At 44.0% G+C, this 24,927-nt stretch overlaps 1 protein-coding gene across 4 annotated transcripts in view; it reads left to right on the top strand.

Annotated features, from left to right (window-relative positions):
* Window positions 1-24,927, top strand: part of FANK1 (fibronectin type III and ankyrin repeat domains 1) — a 136,067-nt gene that overhangs the window by 60,562 nt on the left and 50,578 nt on the right. For all 4 annotated transcript variants that reach the window (XM_056532995.1, XM_056532994.1, XM_056532996.1 and 1 more), the window contains 2 exons: window positions 3,747-3,871; window positions 21,514-21,595. In XM_056532995.1, the coding sequence (XP_056388970.1) occupies window positions 3,747-3,871; window positions 21,514-21,595 (207 nt within the window). The remainder of the gene's footprint in view (window positions 1-3,746; window positions 3,872-21,513; window positions 21,596-24,927) is intronic.

The raw sequence follows: 24,927 nt of genomic DNA on the forward strand, positions 1-24,927 counted from the left end.
TCCTTAGGATAGGGGATAAAATTTTCAATCCCGTAGTTCTCCTTTAAATCCACCTGGAATGAAGCCCAATTTAATTTAATCAGTAAGTGCACATTTTTGCTTTTAGATCCCATTCCTCAGAATGGTATTAGACATTCATATCTCAGCTTTTGTGAGGCACCTCCATATGCCCCTCTCTATACACCACTTCGTTAAGGGGCTGTGTGTCAGAGTGAGCCCCTCATTTCACATGTGCATATGAAATCCTCTTACAGTCACACATACTCAGCAGTATATAGCACATTTATCAGTATCGCTATTGACATCCCCCAGTAAAATGTTGAGGTATAGCTGAAAAGGCTCAGCAGTGGAAGACCGATCTCACGGTCGTAGCCCACTTAATATTTCTGTGAGATCATCTCTGTATTATTGTGCATTAGTATGGATCCTAGTAACAAAGTAACATAGTTCATAAGGTTGAAAAAAGACCAGAGTCCATCAAGTTCAACCTATAACCCTAATGAGTCCCTACTGAGTTGATCCAGAGGAAGGCAAAAAAACCCTCGTACTAAAGGTAAAAATTCCTTCCCGACTCCAAATATGGCATCAGAATAAATCCCTGGATCAACGTTCTGTCCCTATAGATCTAGAATCCATAACCTGTAATGTTATTATTCTCCCAAAAAAATGCATCCAGACCCCTTTTGAACTCTTTTCCCGAGTTCCCCATGACCACCTCCTCAGGCAGAGAATTCCACAGTATCACTGCTCTTACAGTAAAGTACCCCCATCTGTGCTGGTGTAGAAACCTTCTTTCCTCTAGACGTAGAGGATGCCCCCTTGTTATAGATACAGTCCTGGGTATAAATAGATCATGGGAGAGATCTCTGTACAGTCCCCTGATATATTTATACATAGTTATTAGGTCTCCCCTAAGCCTTCTTTTTACTAAACTAAATAACCCTAATTCTGATAATCTTTCTTGGTACTGTAGTCCTCCTATTCCCCATATTACCCTGGTTGCCCGTCTTTGAACCCTCTCCAGCTCCACTATATCTTTCTTGTATACTGGTGCCCAGTACTGTACACAGTATTCTGCAGACCTGCAATAATATAAGGGATTTTATGTATCTGCAGCTCAAACCATCCCATTTTAGATTACTATATATCACCATTATATCATGATCCTCATAAACAAATTCCTTAATACCGCAGCAGCAGCAGGTTCTGGCTGCTAAGACCCCCTCACAGTTATCTGATTTTATTGAGCACAGGCAGTTCATGAGGTGTTGAATAGCATGGCAGCCATTCAGATGAATTTCTGTTCGTGGAAGGCCTGAGCTGCCCCTTTACAGTGGTCCTCTGTTCAGGATCATATACAGAAGTCCTATTAAAGGGGTACTCCGCTGCTCAGCTTTTGGAAAAACTGTACCGAACGCTGGAGCCGGGAGCTAGTGAGTTCATAGCCCCCTCCCATAGACTTGACAGCTGTCACGCCCCCTCCCATAGACTTGCATTGAGGGGGGCGGGGCGTGACACGAGGGGGCAGGGCTGTGACGTCACAAGCTCCCAGTTCCAGCGTTCAGAACAGTTTGTTCCAAATGCTGAGCAGTGGAGTACCCCTTTAAAGGGGTACTCCCGTGAAAAACTTTTTTTTTTTTTAACAACTGGTGCCAGAATTTTAAACAGATTTGTAAATTACTTCTATTAAAAAATCTTAATCTTTCCAGTACTTTTTAGGGTCTGTATTCTACAGAGGAAATGGTTTTCATTTTGGAACACAGAGCTCTCTGCTGACATCACGAGCACAGTGCTCTCTGCTGACATCTCTGTCCATTTTAGGAACTGTCTACAGCAGCATATGTTTTCTGTGGGGATTTTCTCCTACTCTAGACAGTTCTTAAAATGGACAGAGATGTCAGCGGAGAGCACTGTACTCATGATGTCAGTAGAGAGCTCTGCATTCCAAAAAGAAAACCATTTCCTCTGTAGTATTCAGCAGCTAATAAGTACTGGAAGAATTAAGATTTTTTTTAATAGATATAATTTACAAATCTGTTTAACTTTCTGGCACCAGTTGATTTAAAAAAAAAAAAAATAATAATAATTCCACGGGAGTACCCCTTTAAAGAGCCTTGAACCTAATATAAGCCTAGAGGTTATAAGCCAAACCAGAATCTCCTCCAAAAGGAAGAAGACCCACATTGATACAAGGAGTTTCATAAGCCAAGCAATGCTTTATGGGAAACAGGTATGCAAATTAGCTGTCCTCCAAAAGAAAGAAAGTCTTTTCTATAGTGCCACCTATTCATCTTACAAAACATATGCCCTATCCACATAATCACAGGGGGCCTGACTGTTGGGACCCCCTGCGATCTCCAGAATGGGGCACATCTATTACCGCTGAGTGCTATGACCCCCATTTTCCAAGAAGACGACACCAAAGTGGCCGGTGATTGGCCAAGCATCCTGTCACCTCAGAAGACTGTTCATCACAGGAGGTGGTGGCCAGAGTGCTGACCCATAAAAGGGCCTTGATTTTTGACTATATCAGAATCTTTTCCAAAAGGAAGAGGACCCATCTGTAGACGGCTGTTTTGTCCTTCTTGGCAAGGTGGCACAGTTCTTGGCATCAATGAGGTCTCGGATTGTTTCTTTGCCTTTGGCTCTAGTGCCCACTTGATCCGCTTAATCACCTGGGTTTTGTCTGTGTGATCCGACTTCCTTCCAGAGTCTAAATTCTCCTAAAATGAATTGGCTTCCTATGACCTTAGCGCGGGTGTCTGTTTCGGTATTAATGGAAGTAAAATGACAATGTAAGCTCCACTAAGACATGTTTTATAAGGAATAAGCACTGCCATAATCTGACCGGGAAATAGCATCTAATGGACCATACGGCCATAGATTCTCCGGCTTCTGTGACAAGATCTGTCTTTTATATTGCTGACCGTACACTATGATTTCTATATCTTGATACAATATTGATACATATATCCTATTGACAGATGTGCACGTACCATAGAAAGAAGCAATAAACCGTCATGCACTGTCATCATATTTCCAGCATATTCCTTTCTCTATGTGAACTTCAAATGAACCTCTTGGATACAGGGCCGGCTATGACGTTCCTCATGGATTCACCTCATTAACAGCCTTGATCTAGATAAATCCCCATAGTGCACCCTGTAATTGTTCCCTATTATTACTATTTGAATATAGATTATTGTTCTGCTTGGTTTGCCACCAATAGTTTTGCCATATTTAATGACATGACACGAAAAAAAAAAAATCTCAGCCTGTGACTAAATGGAGACTGCACAGTGACCACTAGGTGGCAGAATTACATTGTTTATACTCTGCGTGCACGTCTCCGGAGACTGCTTGATTTATACAGGTTTTAATAGTTGATGGAGGGAAAACGTGTGGCGTATTGTTGGAATATAATTTTTGATTAAAGATGATGAAGCTGCAAACAAGGTGACTGATGTGTATATATATATATATATATATATATATATATATATATATATATATACTGTCGGTGAAGAGGGGTTCTTGGCAGGTCTTGTGAGCTCTGAAAATGTTTCAGAAGACTGTTTTATTTTGCATAGGTTGCAAATAATGAGTCAGGTAAATTAAACCTACAGAATAGTGGCCTGCCTGTATTTTTCTTTTGCATTTGTGCTATGATGTTTAGATTCACCCTTATATCACATTGACTATATATTATGTAAAGATCACTAACTCACATTTACCTCCTTTTGTAGAGGATACTCCAAGCAACGTATTGTTGAAGGTTTAGAGTCCAGCACCAGCTACAGGTTCCGACTAAAAGTCACAGGGCAAAATGGAGAGTATGCATATAGTCCCGTGGTCACAGTGTCCACTACAAGTAAGTTTATATACAGCTATAGCAATGCTGATAGTGTCCATATAAGATAATAAAACTTGTTGACTGGTCATATGACTCTTAAAAGGTATGGTTCCTCTAAGCCTTTTGAGCTAGAATTAGAGGAAGTTAGGGACCTGGGCACTGTTCTTGGTAAAATGCTCAATCCAATGCAGTGGCAAATAAATATTTGCGTATTGCATCAAATATTAGCTTTGGGAGTTAATGGAATTATGTTAGTAAAGGGGCTTATATCTGGTGATATAGGGCAGAATTAGGGCAAATGTTTGCATCCCTGGTTGTGTAGGACAGATAAGTGGTTAATTTAAGCATCAATGGTGGTCTAGGGCAGTGGAAAAATGTATGTTTCACACAGACTGCTCCCTATGTCCGTCTTTCCTATACAGACTGCTCCCCACCCCCCTCTCACAATACTACTCTCTATTCCCCCCCTCCCACACACAGACTGCTCCCCATGTCCCTATCTATTTAACAGACTGTTCTCCACACTCCTCTGACACAGACTGCTTCCCATTCCCTCTCTCTCATATGGATTGCTCCCTATGCCTCTTACTCATTCACAGACAGCGCCCCCCTCACACAGACTGCTTCCCATTCCTTTTCTCACAGACTAATCCCCATGCCCCCTATCTTTCACAGACTGCCCCTAATGCCCCCTTCTCTCACACAGACTGCTTCCCATTCCCCTCTCATACAGACTGCTTCCCATTCCCCTCTCACACAGACTGCTTCCCATTCCCCTCTCACACAGACTGCTTCCCATTCCCCTCTCACACAGACTGCTTCCCATTCACCTCTCACACAGACTGCTTCCCATTCCCCTCTCTCACACAGACTGCTTCCAATTCCCCTCTCACACAGACTGCTTCCAATTCCCCTCTCACATAGACTGCTTCCCATTTCCCCTCTCACACAGACTGCTTCCCATTTCCCCTCTCTCACACAGACTGCTTCCCATTCCCCTCTCTCACACAGACTGCTTCCAATTCCCCTCTCACACAGACTGCTTCCAATTCCCCTCTCACACAGACTGCTTCCCATTTCCCCTCTCACACAGACTGCTTCCCATTCCCCTCTCACACAGACTGCTTCCCATTCCCCTCTCACACAGACTGCTTCCCATTTCCCCTCTCTCACACAGACTGCTTCCCATTCCCCTCTCTCACACAAACTGCTTCCAATTCCCCTCTCACACAGACTGCTTCCAATTCCCCTCTCACACAGACTGCTTCCCATTTCCCCTCTCACACAGACTGCTTCCCATTCCCCTCTCACACAGACTGCTTCCCATTTCCCCTCTCTCACACAGACTGCTTCCCATTCCCCTCTCACACAGACTGCTTCCCATTTCCCCCCTCTCACACAGACTGCTTCCCATTTCCCCTCTCACACAAACTGCTTCCCATGCTGAATCTGTTTTATATATTGTTGCCACACTCCCATTCCTGATATTTAGGGATTTTACGTTTTGGTCCACTGTATGCACTTTTTCCTGAATAGTCACAGGCAGGACTTTTTACTCTTACTTTCAAAAAGGGGGAGTGAATGCAAGGCTCAGGGGGCTGTGAGGCGGTTTCATTCCCCCTCAGCCTCATATTTATCCAACCAGCCCAATTCAAGCCCCCTGAGCCAGATTCATGCCCCCTCAGTCTCATATTCACACCCCCAGCCTAGTACACGACCCCTAAGCCAGATTCATGCCCCATCGGCCTTATATTCAGACTCCCCTAAACCTGAAAGGAAGTTCATGGCCACCTGACTATTCAGGGAAAAGTGCAGAGTAAAATATCTAATAATAAAATATGCGGTTACTCCTTGAGTCGCTCTGGTGAACCTGTAGCGCTTGGTTTGCCTGCCAATAGCAGCAGGTGGCAGCAGGGCAGCCTACAGTTTGCTCTGTATTGGAGGATCAAGTAGAAAAAGCTCAGAAATTGGTATCCGATCCAAACAACCGCTTAATTTTTTTTCTTTTGGTAGAAGTAACACCTTAATGGGAACCTGTCACTAGGTTTTGCCCTATATAACTGGTGGCAACACATTATACATCATACAATAGGGTTTGTTACTATTTCTGGATGTCCTCCTGTCCATCCACAAGTTTTAAAAGTTTCCTGTGCAGTAGGTACAAGTAGTCATAGGGCGTGTGCGGCATCCCGAAGTAGTCACCACGCCCCCGGCTGTAATCACTCCTACTCAGGCGTGATTCTGCATGATTGACAGGACAGGCATGGCACAACATCATAATTCTGCTCCCTTAATGGGGTACTCCGCCCCTAGACATCTTATCCCCTATCCAAAGGATAGAGGATAAGCTGTCTGATCATGGGGGTCCCGCTGCTGGGGACCCCTGTGATCTACCTGCTGCACCCAGCGTTCGTTTAGAGCGTCGAGTGCAGCGCCAAGGGCTCGTGACATCACGGGCGCGCCCTGCTCGTGACATCACGGCCATGCCCCCTCAATGCAAGTCTATGGGAGGGGGCGTGACGGCCATCATGCCCCCTCCCATAGACTTGCATTAAGGGTGCATGGCCGGGACATCATGAACAGGGTGTGACCGTGACATCACGAGCCTCCACCCCGCATTGCCAGTCATCCGGCACAGAGCGAAGTTCGCTCCATGCACCGGATATCTGGGGTGCCGCAGCCGAGATCCAGGGGGTCCCCCCCCAGATCCAACATCTTATGCCCTATGCATTGGATAGGGGATAAGATGTCTAGGGGCTGAGTACCCCTTTAAGTCCTGAGCAGGCCAAAAACCTGCTTCGTGCCCAGGGATAGCACTGCTTCTGGTCCTGCATGAGATTTCAGAATGAGCAGGAGGACATCTAAACATGGTGAGAAACCTTTTAAATGACGTTTTGCCACCAGTTATATAGGGTAAAATCTGGTGACAGATTCCCTTTAACTGTTAGTGTTGTATTTTTGTGACATAACGTATACCTTCTTTGGGGAATTCCAGTTACATAGCTGTGACAGGCCATGCCATGTGCTGCCTTCATCAGTGTCGTTGCATCCCCCATCTTGTAGGGGGTAATTGACTTGTTAATGTTCTTACAGTTTCCCAGGGGCCAATGTCTTGTCTCCGAATATAAATGTCTCTGTACTTGTTATCCAAATCTGTATTTGCCCCATTGTTAAATTGCACTATGAGCAGTAAATAATAAATAACACATAAATAATACTATGCGTTCTATATTATTAATGTATATATACAGTAAAAAAGAAATACATGTTCTGTTAGCTGCATAATTATCACATTTTCAGAATTATCTGTCATGCAAAAGTGTGCATAATTGCTTTGTAGGAATTTCCTTGCTGGTTATTTCTTCTTCTTTAAGATGCAGAGTAATGTATCCAAATGTGTTTCTTTTTCTTAATATTTCCTATTGTAATCCTTCTCCTTTAACCCTTTCATTTTGCACTTTCCTCCTTGTTTTCCTCAGTTTCTATCTACAGGGCCATATGAAGGCTTGTTTTATGCGGGACCAATTGTACTTTGGAATTACATCATAATACCACAAAATAAACGGCAAATCCAAATTTAACTTTTTTCTAATATATTAAATTACCAGAAATCAGCAATTCTTGCGTTTGGTATTTTATTATGTTTATGCCATTCACCATTTCATTAATCCGGTGGAAAACAATTTATTGTAAATCAACTGGAGCCAGAAAGTTAAACAGATTTGTAAATTACTTCTATTTAAAAATCTTAATCCTTCCGGTACTTATCAGCTGCTGTTTGCTACAGAGGAAGATCTTTTCTTTTTGAATTTCTTTTCTGTCTGACCACAGTGCTCTCTGCTGACACCTTTGGTCGATGTCAGGAACTGTCCAGAGTAGGAGAGGTTTGCTATGGGGACTAGCTCCTGCTCTGGACAGTTCCTTACATGGACAGAGGTATTAATACTGCATGGACATGCTCCATCCCCATTGAAGGCAATTCTGCAGTGTGCACGATGCAGCAGAATCCCACTGAAAACAACGGGAGGCTGCTGCACCATCATTTTCAAGGGGAATTTCTCAGCTTAGAAATTTTGTAGTGTCAATGGAGCCTTACTATGAATAAGACTAAGTTCACACCGCCTTTGAGTTCTGTCCCGTTCAGGATCCGTTTAGCACTGAACAACAAAGCTGACCGGACCCTTTGCACAAAGGACACAGCCGGGTCCCAACAGATCCCATTGACTTGAATGGGGTCCATCGGGTGTTCGGTAGAGAAGTTGAAAGGAGAAAAAAATAGTGTACATGCAGTAATTTATCCTCCTTTCAATGGCTTGAGTGACAGACCTCCCTTTAGCCTAAATTAACAAAATAGTATTAATATTATTCCCCTTGTGTGTTCCTACATTCCCGCATTCAAAGGAACAGAACAAAGCAGTGCTCTAAGAAAAAAATGCTGTAGATTTATTTTGTCTTTTTCTTATGTGGAATGCTCGTATTTACTAAAACAGACATGGCAGAAGAATAGACATATAGAATACACAATTGGTGACAGGACCGGTTAAATTCTTAGAGGTAGCGAGCCTATATATCAGAGCTCTACATGGGCTCCTCATTACAACACAGGTAGACACATATGGAATGGGCTATGCAATTAGCTTGTAACTTCATGACTAGGGGATATTATAGCTGCTATGATCTGCACCAACAACCCCTCCCCAACTATTCTTCAACCCCTCCCCAATATCCCTCCAATAATGACTGGGACAAAAGTGATGGTGAAAAATGGCCACAGTAGCCTAATTTATTAACAACATTGTAACAATAGTAATAAATAATTTGTATGAACATCATACATAAAGAAACAGGAAATCAACTATCCCTGAGTAATATTAGCACAGGAGGAGGACCTGAAGGCACCATTTTACTAACTTAAGGGCCTGCTACTTACTCCTGGCCCTGGATCACCTGACCCAGGAGCACCAATTGTGCAGCCCAAAACCTTCCCTGGGGCCCCATGCCCACAGAGACTTCACCACCAGACTGGGAACTGCTCCCAGCCCACCTCCATACCCCGATCCAAAACCTCCATGTTGTCCACTGATGCCTCCAGATCCCACTCCTGACCCCACTGCTGCGACTGACAGACAACAACAAGGGCGGGCGGGTGGGAACTTCTTCTCTGACCACGCGCCGACTGTGCCCCCCACTTCCGCCCCCAACCTTAAACCCCCACTTAACCCCTCCCTGCTATGTGACTTACTCTCCTCTAACTTCCTGTTAGCCCCTTCCTGTCCCATGCCTAACTCCACGCCTCAACCCCTGCCATACCTGCATAATCCCCCTGTCATGCGCCCCTCCGGTCCTTATCCTATCCCCTCCAGGGCTTCCTGCATTCACATATAGAAAAAATCACTCATGGTACAGATGAACCTTTTCTCATTTCTTTTGTTAAAGCATTGGACCAATGTTCCTGGTAATGGCACTACATTTCAGTGAGTAAATCCCCTAAGTCATGCGCAATAGACACAGGAGACATGTAGGGCAATATCAGCTACAATGATCAAGTCTTAACCCTTACATTACTTGCACTTAGTTTAAAGTATTACAGACACAAGAAAGCAAGATATAAACCTACAAAAATACTTTAAAACTACAATTTTCATTCATACCTTACAGTACAAGCATATCTAACTCTATAATCCAATATACCTCTCTCCAGAGAAGAACAGACAAAAGCATTCTAGGGTAGTGTCACACAGTGTATATGCAGCGTATTTCACACTGCAAGGAATCGGCTGCGCAGCGAGAAATACGCTGTGCATTTTGCTATAAGCAGAGACACAGGGCTTTCCCGCCGCAGCCCTGTGTGTACAGTAAGGTTTGGAGGCGGGCCGAGCGCACCCACGTGACTGACACAAGGGCCTGCCTCCAAACCTCACTGCACACACAGGGCTGCGGTGGAAAAGCCCTGTGTATCTGCTTATAGCAAAATGTGCAGTGTATTTCCCACTGTGCAGCACATTTCTCGCAACGTGTGACCCTACTCTTCAAGGGGTACTGCAGCTGAAAAGAACTTATCCCTTATTGGACCCCCGCAATCTCCAAGACGGACCCATCTCATTTAGTGAGGAGCGCTTGTTGTGTACCGCTAGACGGCACAAGCTCCATTCATTTCTATGGGAGCGCCAATGATTGCCGAATGCTGGACATGGGTCTCAGTCAGGCTACCTCTGGCAAGCACATGAAGAGCTGTGCGACCCTCCAAAGAAATGCCACCCTACACCATTACTGACCCACCACCAAACAGATCATGCTGGAGGATGTTGCAGGCAGCAGAACGTTCTACACGGGGTCTCCTGACAACATTTGTCACATGTGCTCAGTGTGAACCTGCTTTCATCTGTGAAGAGCACAGTGCGCCAATGGCGAATTTGCCAATCTTGGTGTTCTCTGGCAAATGGCAAACGTCCTACATGGTGTTGGTCTGTAAGCACAACCCCCACCTGTGGATGTCGGGCCCTCATACCACCCTCATGGAGCCTGTTTCTGACCGTTTGAGTGGACACATGCACATTTGTGACAAGCTGGAGGTCATTTTGCAGGGCTTCTTGCACAAAGGTGGAGGTAGCGGTCCTGCTGCTGGGTTGTTGCCCTCCTACGGCCTCCTCCACGTCTCCTGATGTACTGGCCTGTCTCCTGGTTGCGCCTCCATGCTCTGGACACTATGCTGACAGACACCGCAAACCCTCTTGCCACAGCTCGCATTGATGTGCCATCCTGGATGAGCTGCACTACGTGAGCCACTTGTGTGGGTTGTAGACTCTGTCTCATGCTACCACTAGAGTGAAAGCACTGGCAGCATTCAAAAATGACCAAAACATCAGCCAGGAAGCATAAGAACTGAGAAGTGGTCTGTGGTCACCACCTGCAGAATCACTTCTTTATTGGGGGTGTCTTGCTAATTGCCTATAATTTCCACCTGTTGTCTGTTCCATTTGCACAACAGCATGTGAAATTGATTTTCAATCAGTGTTGCTTCCTGAGTGGACAGTGTGATTTCACAGAAGTGTCATTGACTTAAAGTTACATTGTGTTGTTTAAGTGTTCCCTTTATTTTTTTTGAGCAGTGTATATCAAAAAGACCACCAGTTTCAGCACTAACTTTTAGTTGGTATCATTTTTTAACATGCAGATGCTTCTGCTCCCCTCTGTAAATAGGTTTGCACATTTAAAGGGGTACTCCAGTGAAAAACATTTTTTTTAAATCAGAACGTTAAACAGATTTGTAAATTACTTCTATTTAAAAATCTTAATCCTTCCAGTATTTCTTTTCTATCTGACCACAGTGCTCTCTGCTGACACCTCTGTCTTTCTCAGGAACTGTCAAGAGCAGGCGAGGTTTACTATGGGGATTTGCTCCTGCTCTTGACAGTTCCTGAGACAGACAGAGGTGTCAGCAGAGAGCACTGTGGTCAGACAGAAAATACATTTAAAAAGAAAAGAACTTCCTGTGGAGCATACAGCAGCTGATAAGTACTGAAAGGATTACGATTTTTAAATATAAGTAATTTACAAATTTGTTTAACATTCTGGCACCAGTTGATTTAAAAAGAAATTTTCCCTGCGGCGTACCCCTTTAACTTTATGCTATTCACGGTAGGAGTACCCCTTTAAAAAAACAAAAAACATATATATACACACATATATATATATATATATATTTATTTATTTCATAAACACATTTTGCCATTTCTCCTTTAAGCGAGCTGATAAATTATACTCATTTTACACAAGGTTGTTAAAGGTTTTTTAGTACAGAACCGTATCATGCAGCATATACCTGCGCTCAGACACGTTCCAGTATTACCGTGGTAAAAAGTCTCTTAGAAAGGGATTTAATCTTGCCGCTGCAGCATTTTATGAAATCTGCTGCAGTTCCTGAAAAGGTATTGTGCCTGAGCTCCTGCATTCTAGAATTCCATCATGTGAGCTATCTAAATCCTCTTTCATTCAATTTTATATGCTTTTCTCCCTTCTAAGCTACAAATCTGTTTAAAGGCGAGATATAGGAATGTCTTTTTTAGACAGATGATGTTTCTGAACTGGAGAAAGTATGTTTTACAGGACAATGCCTATTGTGTCTGCAAATCCCGCCGATGATGTCTAATATTCCGTAAGAGCACAATTCACCATTTGGGGACAGAATGGAGCAGGATTTATATATATATAGGAGTCGTCCGGGTTTCTTTCTTCATTGCTGTTTGCATAAGGCAGTGTTTCCCAACCAGGGTGCCTCCAGCTGCGGCATGCTGGGAGTTGTAGTCTTGCTACATCTGGAGGCACCCTGATTGAGAAACCTCGGCAGTAAGTCTGATTAAAATGAAGTCCTCATGTTTTTTAATGCGAATCTTCCTGTATCTGTGATGTGACTTTCAACTAAAATGTTAAAATATGTCAACAATTCACATTTTGCATGGAAATCCTTTTAACCCTTAGTAAATTTAAAGTGTACCTGTTGTTAGCAAAAACTTTTTATTTAATGTAGATAATATCATTATATGTACAGTCAGGTCCATAAATATTGGGACATCTACACAATTCTAATATTTTTGCCTCTATACACCACCACAATGGATTTGAAATGAAAGATGTGCTTTAACTACAGACTGTCTTTAATTTGAAGGTATTTACATGCAAATCAGGTGAACAGTGTAGGAATTACAACAGTTTGCATATGTGCCTCCCACTTGCTTAGGGACCAAAAGTAATGAGACAATTGGCTTATCAGCTGTTCCATGGCCAGGTGTGTGTTATTCCCCCATTATCCCAATTACAATGAGCAGATAAAAGGTACAGAGTTCATTTCAAGTGTGCTATTTGCATTTGGAATATGTTGCTGTCAACTCTCAAGATGAGATCCAAAGAGCTGTCACTATCAGTGAAGCAAGCCATCACTAGGCTGAAAAAAACAAAACAAACCCATCAGAGAGATAGCAAAAACATTAGGCGTGGCTAAAACAACTGTTTTGGAACATTCTTAAAAAGAAGGAACGCACTGGTGAGCTCAGCAATACCAAAAGACCGGGAAGACCAAGAAAAAACTATGGAGGATGACCGAAGAATTCTTCCCCTGGTGAAGAAAACCCCTTCACAACAGTTGGCCAGATCAAGAACACTCTCCAGGAGGTAGGTGTATGTGTGTCAAAGTCAACAATCAAGAGAAGATTTCACCAGAGTGAATACAGAGGGTTCATCACAAGATGGAAACCATTGGTGACCCTCAAAAACAGGAAGGCCAGATTAGAGTTTGCCAAACGACATCTAAAAAAGCCTTCACAGTTCTGGAACAACATCCTATGGACAAATGAGACCAAGATCAACTTGTACCAGAGTGATGGGAAGAGAAGAGTATGGAGAAGGGAAGGAACATGATTCTAAGCCTACACCCATCAGTGAAGCATGGTGGTGGTAGTGTCATGGCATAGTGGGCATGTATGGTGCCAATGGAACAGCTTCTCTTGTATTTATTGATGATGTGACTGCTGACAAAAGCAGCAGGATGAATTCTGAAGTATTTCGGGCAATATTATCTACTCATATTCAGCAAAATGCTTCAGAACTCATTGGACAGCGCTTCACTGTGCAGATGGACAATGACCCAAAGCAAACTGCAAAAGCAACCAAAGAGTTAATTAAGGGAAATAAGTGGAATGTTATGTAATGGCCAAGTCAATCACCTGACCTGAATCCGATTGAGCATTTCACTTTCTGAATCCAAAACTGAAGGGAAAATGCCCCAAGAACAAGCAGGAACTGAAAACAGGTGCAGTAGAGGCAGGCAGAGCATCACCAGGGATGAATCCCAGCAATGTCTGTTGATGTCTATGCGTTCCAGGCTTCAGGATGTCATTGACTGCAAAGGATTTGCAACCAAGTATTAAAAATTGAAAGTTTGATTTATGATTATTATTCTGTCCCATTACTTTTGGTCCCTTAACAAGTGGGATGCACAAATGCAAACTGTTGTAATTCCTACACCGTTCACCTGATTTGGATGTACCGTAATTACCCCCAAACTTAGTGCACAGAGCCCTGCTTGTCCTCAGTGTACAGAGCCCTGCTTGTCCTCAGCGCACAGAGCCCTGCTTGTCCTCAGCGCACAGAGCCCTGCTTGTCCTCAGTGAACAGAGCCCTGCTTGTCCTCAGTGTACAGAGCCCTGCTTGTCCTCAGTGTACAGAGCCCTGCTTGTCCTCAGTGCAGAGAGCCCTGCTTGTCCTCAGTGTACAGAGCCCTGCTTGTCCTCAGTGTACAGAGCCCTGTTTGCTTTCAGTGCACAGAGCCCTGCTTGTCCTCAGCGTACAGAGCCCTGCTTGTCCTCAGCGTACAGAGCCCTGCTTGTCCTCAGCGTACAGAGCCCTGCTTGTCCTCAGTGTACAGAGTCCTGCTTGTCCTCAGTGTACAGAGTCCTGCTTGTCCTCAGTGTACAGAGTCCTGCTTGTCCTCAGTGTACAGAGCCCTGCTTGTCCTCAGTGTACAGAGCCCTGCTTGTCCTTAGTGCACAGAGCCCTGCTTGTCCTCAGTGTACAGAGCCCTGCTTGTCCTCAGTGTACAGAGCCCTGCTTGTCCTCAGTGTACAGAGCCCTGCTTGTTTTCAGTGTACAGAGTCCTGCTTGTTTTCAGTGCACAGAGCCCTGCTTGTCCTCAGTGCACAGAGCCCTGCTTGTCCTCAGTGCACAGAGCGATGCTTGTCCTCAGTGTACAGAGCCCTGCTTGTCCTCAGTGTACAGAGCCCTGCATATCCTCAGTGCGCAGAGTCCTGCTTGTTCTCAGTGTACAGAGTTCTGCTTGTTTTCAGTGCACAGAGCCCTGCTTTTCCTCACTGCACAGAGCCCTGCTTGCTAGGGATGGCTAAATATCAGGCATACCTCCAACAAATAGGCCACAATTTCACTAGTTCTGTCTACAAGCAAAATCCAGCCTGTTACCTTGTGAAAACGTACTGCTGCAAGGATTATTCAGCTCTTCAGCATAGTCGCAAGGAGTAGTAATGAAGGGAAGTTGAATTCGGGTAGAAAACAGACATGGTGCACATCTACAATCTTGTATAATGATCTGATTGCTTCTCAGCACAATATCAAAAACTAACAGGTTGTTAGTATACATTTTTGATCAAAAAGTACAAGCCCACTCGCCACGTCAAGGCCACCTATTCAGAGTGGGTCCCTAACGTCCCTAGCATAAAATGGCATAGCACTGGGCGGCGACCACCACCACCGCGACACCTGTGCCCACGGGGGGAACGACCCACTGGCAGAGCGGCCCCAATGCCACTCAAACCAGTCTATGGGTCGCACCTCCCCGCAGACACGGCGCCACGGCAGCAACGGACGCCGCACAGCACCACACCAGTGTGAACAAGGTGTAATAGCTCACTTACCATGCTCTCCCAGTCAGACTGGGAGGCTGCTAGGAAAGAAATGGCCCATGTGTAGCTAACTACTACTTATATAGGGTTGGGCTGAGGGGGTGGGGAAGAGTGCAGCACATGTTCAAAAAAAAAAAGAGGAGGGGATAGAAAACACAGTGTGAATTCGGTAGAAAACAGACATGGTGCACATCTACAATCTTGTATAATGATCTGATTGCTTCTCAGCATAATATCAAAAACTAACAGGTTGTTAGTATACATTTTTGATCAAAAAGTACAAGCCCACTCGCCACGTCAAGGCCACCTATTCAGAGAGGGTCCCTAACGTCCCTAGCATAAAATGGCGTAGCACTGGGCGGCGACCACCACCGCCGTGACACCAGTGCCCACGGGGGGAACAATGAAGTGAAGTTGAACACTGACTTTGTTAAAAAATACACTGGTTTAATTTTGTCTCAGGTCATGTGCCAGTGCCTCACCTGTTAAGTCGGGGGAACTTCTCCTAGTTGTGCCTTTCGGAGTGTTGTGTCTCAGTTGTCTTTTTTACTGTAATTTTTATTAAGGTATTTTTCATAGATACAATCCAATACAAAAAAAGGAAACAAGCGATCCACATCATAAAGGGCTGAGGGCCTGTAGCCATCATATGATCACAAATGAGTAAGAGTAAGAGTAAGCGGGCTTATAAAGGCCAATGTGGCCGTCAAACCAAGGCAAGAGCCCCTACATTGGTAAATACGCACACAGATAGAAACCATAATGCTAACTGTGGGGCAATGCAGAAAACTGCCTATCTGCCTCAATAGCCAACCCAGCACTTTAGTACCTCAAACAACAGAGGAGGAGAGGGGGGGGGGGGGGGAAGGGGAACAGTAGAGACAAGAGGGGAGGGAGGGCAGGGTTACGAAAGACGGCTACACACATAAAACACAGGACAGATGGGGGGGGGGGGAGAGAAAAAGAAAAGAGGAGGTAGAAAGGGAAGTCAAGGTGGTTGCCGATCCGAAAAGCGATCCCATGGTTCCCAGACAGAGAGGAAAGAGGGGATAGAGTTTTTTAATAAAGCTGTAAGAAATTCCAGGGAACGAATCTCACAAATATGAGCCAGCAAATCGAACTCAGAGGGAGGAAGAGTTCTCTTCCAGCACTTGGCGATAAGGGTCTTAGCAGCCAGGACAATGTGCATAAAGAGCCTAAATGGCTTCTTAGACAAAGTGGGATGAGAGAGGTGGAGAAGATAAATCAAGGGGTCTAGGGAGACTGAAACACCCAGAGCCCCAGCAATGAAACGCTGCACCATTTTCCAGTAATCTACTAGAAGGGGGCAGGACCAGAAAATATGAAAGACCATGACAACCCCACAGTGCCAGCACTGAGGAGGCATAGTAGGGTTAAGTCTATTCAGGAGTTCTGGAGTGTGATACCAGCTCATAAGCAACTTATACTGGGTTTCCTTGTAAGCGGTGCAAATAGAGGCCTTGGATGCCCTCTCCCAAATCACCTGCCACTGAGGCAATGTAATGGCTGTGTTTAAGACCTCCTCCCACCGGGCCACATAAAGGTGGGATGGGGATCACCGTCAGGGGGCTGAATGAGTAGTGAGTAGATATCGGAGAGAAGGCCTGATATTCACCACGGCATAACCGCTCAAAGCCAGTGGGCTGAGAGACCGTCATAGAGCCATTAGTGGAGGACAAAACGCTCAGACGAGGGGAGATCCCAACGAGATGCCAGTTGCTCAAAGGGTGGTAGGGAACGAGAAATAGGGTCGACAATATCCGCCCAACAGAAGAGACCACGGGCACCCCACTACCGCACCATAATAGAGGACATACTGGAGGGGAAAGCAGGATGGTAGAGGAAAGACCGCAGAGGGGAGAAAGGAGAAAAATGTTTTAAACTTCCGGGAACAATAGTGTCTCAGTTTTCTATAGAAGTAAGTGGGGTGAAGTTCTACAACTTTCATTAGCCATCGCTCACTCCCTGTGAGAATCCTTGTTCGGTTAGCTCAAGAAATAAGGACACTCAGCTAGTGTATAAGAGTTACCTACTGTACATCTACATTAGACATTTTTAAGTACAAGTGCAAGGAAGCATCAAGACGAAGAGCATAGTCTGCAACAATGCAACATCTTAAAGGGACAGTGACTAGAATTCTACTTTTCCTGAGTCTCAAGCTGCATTACCAAGCTGTACACTGCCAAACTGTATTGTATTAAACTGCATCAGGAGTTTACAGTTGTTCACTGTAGTCTTTTTCTTTGGGTGGGATCTGTTTGGGAATTCTGGGTTGGACTACTCATCCAAGTGACACATCAGGTACTACTACCCTCATCTTTAACCCACTTAACACGGTCCCACTGACTACCACACCAGCATGCCAACTGTCATGGCAAGCTGGGATTTGTAGTTTTGCAACCAGTATTGTATACCAGTGTAGTCATCCTGTTATTCTAAAACCAGTGGTTTCCAAACTGCGGCCTAGAGATGTTGCCAAACTACAACTCCCAGAATTCCCGGACAGCCGTTGGCTGTCCGGGCATTCTGGGAATAGTAGTTTGGCAACATTTGGATGGTCGCAGTGTGGTGACTACTGTTCTAAACCACTGATCCCTAATCTGTGTCTCTCTGGGCAGCATGCCAACAACAACTACAACTCCCAGCATGCCGACAGCTGTCCGGGCATGCTGGGAGTTGTAGTTTTGCAACATCTGTTTTGCAACAACTGTTCTAAACCACTGATCCCTAACCTGTGTCTCTCCAGCTGTTGCAAAACTACTACTCCCAGCATGCATATATGCATATAATATTTATTATGTGCATCAACAACGTCTGATGTTTTTCATGAATTTTGTGTCGCCGTATTGTGCAACACTGCAGAATGGATGGCTGATATATATAAATATATAGAATCATGAGAAAACCAACAGTAATCTATACAATAAAAGTATCTCTTTATTACACTTTAGGCTTTGTTAACACCCGTGTGAATTCTGTTTTTTAACATATCTGGAATTGAGTACTGACAGAGTTCACTGAATTGAGTGGTAAAATAATGGAGCATGAGGTTTCCATCTATATCTTAGGCAAAATAATGTAGCACGCTATCATAGTCTGCCTGTCATAACAATTTTTGATGGGTACAAAGGCTAACTGATGGCATTCACCCTCGGAAAAATCCCTGTTCAGTGGCGCCAACTAACAGAAGCATTTAAGGAAAAGTAATAGAACAGAATAATAGAGGAAAAGCTGTGTGAACACAAGCTTAACCAAGGAAATATATTGAATGTATGCATTACAGGTGTTGTATCATGAAGACCACTTCTTTACAGATATCCGTCCTGGTGTTGATAGCTCCGGCTGGACAAATATTTTCATAGGTGAACATAAGTGGCAAGAAATACAGTGCACTGTACTGTATGTATCATCGTTCACTACTTTCATAGGTCTGGAAAGTGAGCAGCGATGCACGCAGTACCATATGCATTGCTGTTCATTCATATCATATATAATTACTGGACTGGGTGTTTTAGCATTAGGCCTAGCAAGGCATAGAGTTCTATAGATAGTTTACAGGAATAGGGAGTCTAGTACATCGGTACCTTGGTGGGTAGGTGCCCCCAGTAGTTTCCCTCCCAGTAAGTAGATTACTGCCCTCCAGTAGCTAGAAAGTTGCCCCCCCCCCCCCCAGTAGGGTAGTTATTTTTCACACACCAGGTAGATATTTCCCCCTTCCTAGTAAGTAGAGAGTGTCCCCCACTAGGTAGACAGTTGCCTCTAGTTAGTAGAATGTTTTATACCACTTAATAGATAGTTGCTTCCTAGTAAGTAATTGTCCTACAGTAGGTAGATAATTGCCCCCATAGAAAGTAGTAGTTTTTCATTAGGTAGATCATTTTCTCCCTAGTAAATACTTGTCTCCCACTAGGTAGATAGGTGCCTACTTACAAAACAAATAAAGATAGTCACCTTCTCTTTGCTCCCACACTGACAGGTCCTTCTCTTCTTCTGTCTGGCCTCCATATAGAGACTGACATCATCTGGTGTGCACATACACTGCTCATGTCATCCAAGAGGGAACGGAAAACTCTGTTATTAATGTTGTTATTGACTGACAGTCCAACTGTGTTCCTCTTAACCACTTATCCCCGCTGCCGCCCGCAGTCACTTTAACATTACAATGGCTCAGCACTAATCCCACTAATTTCTTAGTGTATTTGTCAGGGACCGACCAGGGGGACAGGAAGCGTGAGCACTAAACTGACCCTAAAACCACTCTCCCTGCCTACTTGCCCATCCACTCGAAAAAATGGTTTGACAACTGGGCGCTGGTCCCTTCCTGAACTAAAGTGCAGGGGCCTAATAAAAACACATACTAATAAATGGTCGCACACAAACCAGAAACATAACAGGAACATTGAACTTTATAGTATAAAGTTCAGAGGACACAGATCAGGGAGCCAGTACACTATATCAGTGGACATGAACAGAAGACTCAGTGGTCGTGAACAGAGGACACTATAGATAAGCGTTCATGAACAGAATTCTAAAGATCTGAATAAAGAACTAATAAACATATAGAGTTTAAAACACCAGACAGGAAAACAGATAAGTCTGAACATACTCCAGAACAAAACAGGAATAAGCTTAATCCCCTAGAAAAACCTCTGGTAGACACAGGAATAACAATACCCACGGAGTCCCAACGAACAGGTAAACGGGATCTATTGCTAATCAGGAATAATGGCAATCCCTCCGAACACCTCCAGTAGAGACGGCGTCCCCATGGACAGGTAACAGGGATGCCTAGATACACAGGATATATTTATAGAACACTGTTCACACTGAACACAAGACAGGAATAAATTGCAATCCCACAAAACACCTCCAGCAGACAAGGAGTCCCCATGGAGCGGCAACAGGGATGCAACATAGGACACTGTTCACACTGGACACACAATCTGGACACTCCACTCCACTAACAAAATAGCCATTAATAATAAATCAAAATAGACTACTGGCCAGCGGCACACTCACCAGTGTGGACAGGATGCTGACCCAGTAGGAAAACAGAAATATAAAACACAAAACTTCATATAAACGGATACAAGAGAAAACACAGTGTGAACAGACTCATAGCAAAAGAACATACAAATCCCTAAACTGACTAAACAAACACAGCTTAAAATCTACTAAGAGTATGAAATAACATTGGCTAAAACCAGAAAATACAAAGTGCATGCTAAAACAGAGATAGTAGGTTAAAGGGGTTGTCCGCTGCCCTGCCTTTCGGAGCACTGCTCACAGCGTCCGGAAGTTCATTACTCCGAACGCTGTGTGCGGGCTTCCGTGTTCAAGGCCGCCCCCTTGTGACGTCACACCCGCCCCCTCATGACGTCACGCCCGCCCCCTCAACGAAAGTCTATGGGAAGGGGGCCCGACCGCTGTCACGCCCCCTTCCCATAGACTTTCGTTGAGGGGGCGGGCATGACCTCACGAGGGGGCGGGCGTGGCATCACGAGTGGAACTTCCGGACGCTGCGAGCAGAGCTCCGGAAGGCAGGGCAGCGGACAACCCCTTTAAAAGGTCAAACAAAGAGTGTTTCACCAAGAGCTCCATGCAGCATGTCCAGCATCTTAGCAAGTCAGGATATAATGAAGTTAATCACCAGCCCTGAGGCTAGGCTGGGCTGACTATAAATAGACACACTCTAGGAGCTATTGGCTGAAAAAGCCAGAGGCATTAACTATTCCCTGACCAGGGAACATAAAACTGTTTACACACAAGCATATCCAATAGCTGTGTGTGAACATAGGCCAATACAGACATGACAGTAACACTATGGATGTCGGGATAAGTGGTGTACTATGAATGTCAGGGATAAGTAGTGCAGCTGCACTGCCATAGGACCGGCGCTCCCCCCTTCCCCCCCAGGGGCCCAACATCTGCCACCTGAGGCCAGATGCTCATCTTGCCTCGTAGATGTAGCCCTGGCGAAATCCATGTTATGATATGGCAAGTTCAGTGGCCTTTCTAATGTGTAAGGGAGCCTTTAGAAGCAAACCTACCACTTTTAAAAAGTGTACTGATGACTGTAAATGCAGGCTTTTTGGAGATTGAGATCTTGGTGGAATCCTCTTAGGAATGGGGTAATTTTTGTTCATTAGATACTTTATAGCTGTCATAATATGGTTGTCATTAATGTCTTCGATAAAGTTGCTGGAATACCCCTCTCCCTTTCTTGTTTAGGAGAGCCCATGACTGGAGAACTTCTTCATCGAGCTGTGAATAGGAATGATGAAGCTGCAGTCCTAAAAATACTTCAATCCGGGCAAGTAATTTTGTGTTATTTTGTATTAATTTAAGAATAATACTTGTTGTTGTCTTTGTTATTGTAGCAAGAAATAAATGTGATGCAAACCGCAAGGCAGTTGTGAGGAAGCTCACCAGAAACGTGGACAAGCTTCAAAAGGTTGGGGCGGCCTAACTGGAGTGGTACTTCAGGGTTTCTAGAAATCACACAAAAATTTACAAAAGTCCATGGGGGAAATTTATCAAAACCTGTCCAGAGGAAACGTTGCTGAGTTGCCCATAGCAACCAATCAGATCGCTTCTTTAATTTTTCAGAGGCCTTTTAAAAAATGAAAGAAGCGATCTGATTGGTTTCTATGGGCAACTCAGCAACTTTTCCTCTGTTAAGGTTTTGATAAATCTCCCCCCATGTTTTTTCTACCTAGTAACTAAAACCTTGTACAGATAAAACAATATATAGAAAAACTCAACTGAGTCTTGCCCCATTCCAGATGCCCGGTGCACCCATTTCTACCAAATCATGAGTTCTGTGACCTAGGAGGCTGAGTGGTGTCATTGCTCCATTTACATCATTACACTCTTTGACCAGAAGAGGCCTAGCTGGAGGACCTTGTGGGAATGTTACAAGGGGAGTTTTCATTACCTGGCTGGCAAGGCTTTTTTAATTTAACATAAAGGGCACAATGTAATATAATATAAGGGGCCATTTTTTTTTCATTACGGGGTCACAGTATAGGCCATTTTTTTTCAATCTTAGCCTATCTTTTGTTCAAGTACACAGTATAAGCATGTTTTTTTAATTCAGGGATACAGAGTCAGAGTGGTCATTTTTTGAGTGAGCACAGTGCTTAGTCCTGATATACTCAGAGGACACAAAGTAGAGATGAGCTGCAAAAAACAGGTGGGGAAGGTATCTGTGCAGTAAACACGGAAGACACAAGTCATGGCTGGAAGAAGACCTTATGGTTGTCTTGACTAGATGGAGAAGGAAAGGAAGTAAATGGCTCCAATCAAAGAAAAAGTCATGTGTGAAAGTAACATCTACATAAATGCCAGGACCCAAGGTTTACCAGCAGAACAGGGACCAGAGCATGACACTGTCCCATCCAGCTAGTCTTATTCCCATAGTGCATCCTGGCGCCATCTCTTCTCAGGTAAGTGACACACTTCTGTCCATCCACATTCCCCAGTTGTACTGTGGTTCAGTCCTTCCACCTACATGCGCCATACCCATTGTAGGGCTATTTGGCAGTTAACAGGGGTGAGCATAAACACTGTTATGCCCTGTAAGTTTTGACACCTTTCTGTCATAGCCACCATGAACATTTCAGCAATATATTCTTCAGTAGCTGTGGAATTGGACAGTCTAGTCTTTCCACACACATAGGTGAGCCTTGGGTACCCCTCTTGCCAGCTCACCAGTTGTCCTTCCTTGGAGCACATATTTCTCACAATTCTCTGCAGTTATATTCTATCTCATCCTTATACTTCTCATCACTTGGGACCACATCTCTCATCCAGTTCCCCTCTTGAAGGTCTACTCCTCCAGATGTTTGTGGCCCCCACCCAACTATTATTATTTCAGTATGGTAGCCCCTGACATTTGCAATGGTCACCACACCCTAAGAAAACACAGAACAAATATACAATGATATAACATACTACTAGTCAAGGCTGTCAAAAACAGATTTACAAAATAATACAAAAAAATAAATAAAAGAAATACCAGTCTGTTTTGAGACGTGACCCATGTAGGGTGGTGTTGATATTTGATCACTTAGTGTATACCTCATGGTTCATTGGAAAATTGATTCTGCTGTTTCCAAGCTTCCTGTTAATATCATTATTATCATGCTTACACTATAATATTATTTGATGGTTGAGGGAATAATGTTTATTTTAGTTGGGGTCTTAGTCATGGTTGGGGGCACAGTTTAGTTTGCTTTGATAGTTTTCTTTGTTGTACAGTCATTTATGGACTTCGCTGATTGTGGTTTTATACAGTAAAACTAACAAATGTTACTGTGTATCCACAAGATAGGGAACAACAAGCTAATCGTTTGGGGTCTGCAATCTCCACTGATCCTGAGAATGAGGTCAAAATTGTCCTCCAAATAAACAAAGTCCACAGTACATGTGAAGCCAGTGCTCTATTTATTCTGTATGGGGTCTCCAGGCATTGCCAGGAACATTGCTGAACTTGGCAATGTTCAGCAGACTCATGGAGAATAAACATGTGTGCACTTTCAATTTTATCCCCGTTCTGGGAAACGTTGGGGTCCCATCGATCAGATCTCGACTGATTAGCTTGTTATCCTCTATATGGGATAACCTCTTAAGATGGGAATACCCCTTTAAGGTGACCATACACATTAGAGTAAAGTTGATGTAATGACTTGACCTGGTTCTGGATCAAATGTTTTGTGGTGTTTGGCTGAAGCATCATGCATAGCTGTGGTGATGCCCGGTCCTATGAGGGGTCTTGGACTTAAAGACTATAATATCTGCTCTCTGTGCCTTCACACACTGGTTTGATCTTGTCTGTGCATTTTTGACCATTTGCTATAGTGACCTGTCCTGTCTTCCCTATTGGTACTGAGAGCCTGTGATCCAGCCTGTCTGACATTACTTTGTTGCTCTATCTGTCTGTCTGTTTGCTGTTGTGCTCCCTGGTTTGTGATTTTATTAACCCTTTGTGTGTCCTAACCTGTTTCCCTGACCTTTGCACAGATTTGTTTATTGTTTTGGACCTTATTACTTCCTAACTAAGCACTAACTAAGAACAGGGACTGACGTCCAGTTGAGAATCTGTTGCCTACTGAGGAATGTGTCTGTGGGTGAGCACCTATCTGTGCCCAACGTGAGTTTATAAGCATGTAAGATTTCAACCAAAACAAACGCTCATTAATTGAAATTTAACAACAACTGTTACTGTCTAAAAGGAAGTTGTCCATGTTTAACATTTTCGGGCAGTAGTCGGACAAAAGAGCTTTTCTTCAGGAAAGAAGATTAGTTCATGAGCAATATTTCTGGAAGTAATATTCTATGAAAGATTGTTCATCCTTTGCCCAGTGTTTATGGCCAGTGTGAGCAGCTATAATGGCCAATATGAACTAAAATATGAACTAAAATTTGAGAAACAATAGTTAACAGTTATTCAACCATCAACTTCTGTCTATTGTGTATGGCCACCTTAAGGTTAGGGCTACAAGGTAACTATGGATGCAGCTTATATTGTGCAGCCAAAGATCACAGTGTGGTGTACCTTCATTACAACTAAAGAAACTCATTGTGGTTGCACTGCAACACACAAGTTCCTGCAATTTAACTTCACCCGATTTCTGGTGACTG

Source organism: Hyla sarda, chromosome 7, assembly GCF_029499605.1.
Source record: "Hyla sarda isolate aHylSar1 chromosome 7, aHylSar1.hap1, whole genome shotgun sequence".
NCBI lineage: Eukaryota > Metazoa > Chordata > Amphibia > Anura > Hylidae > Hyla > Hyla sarda.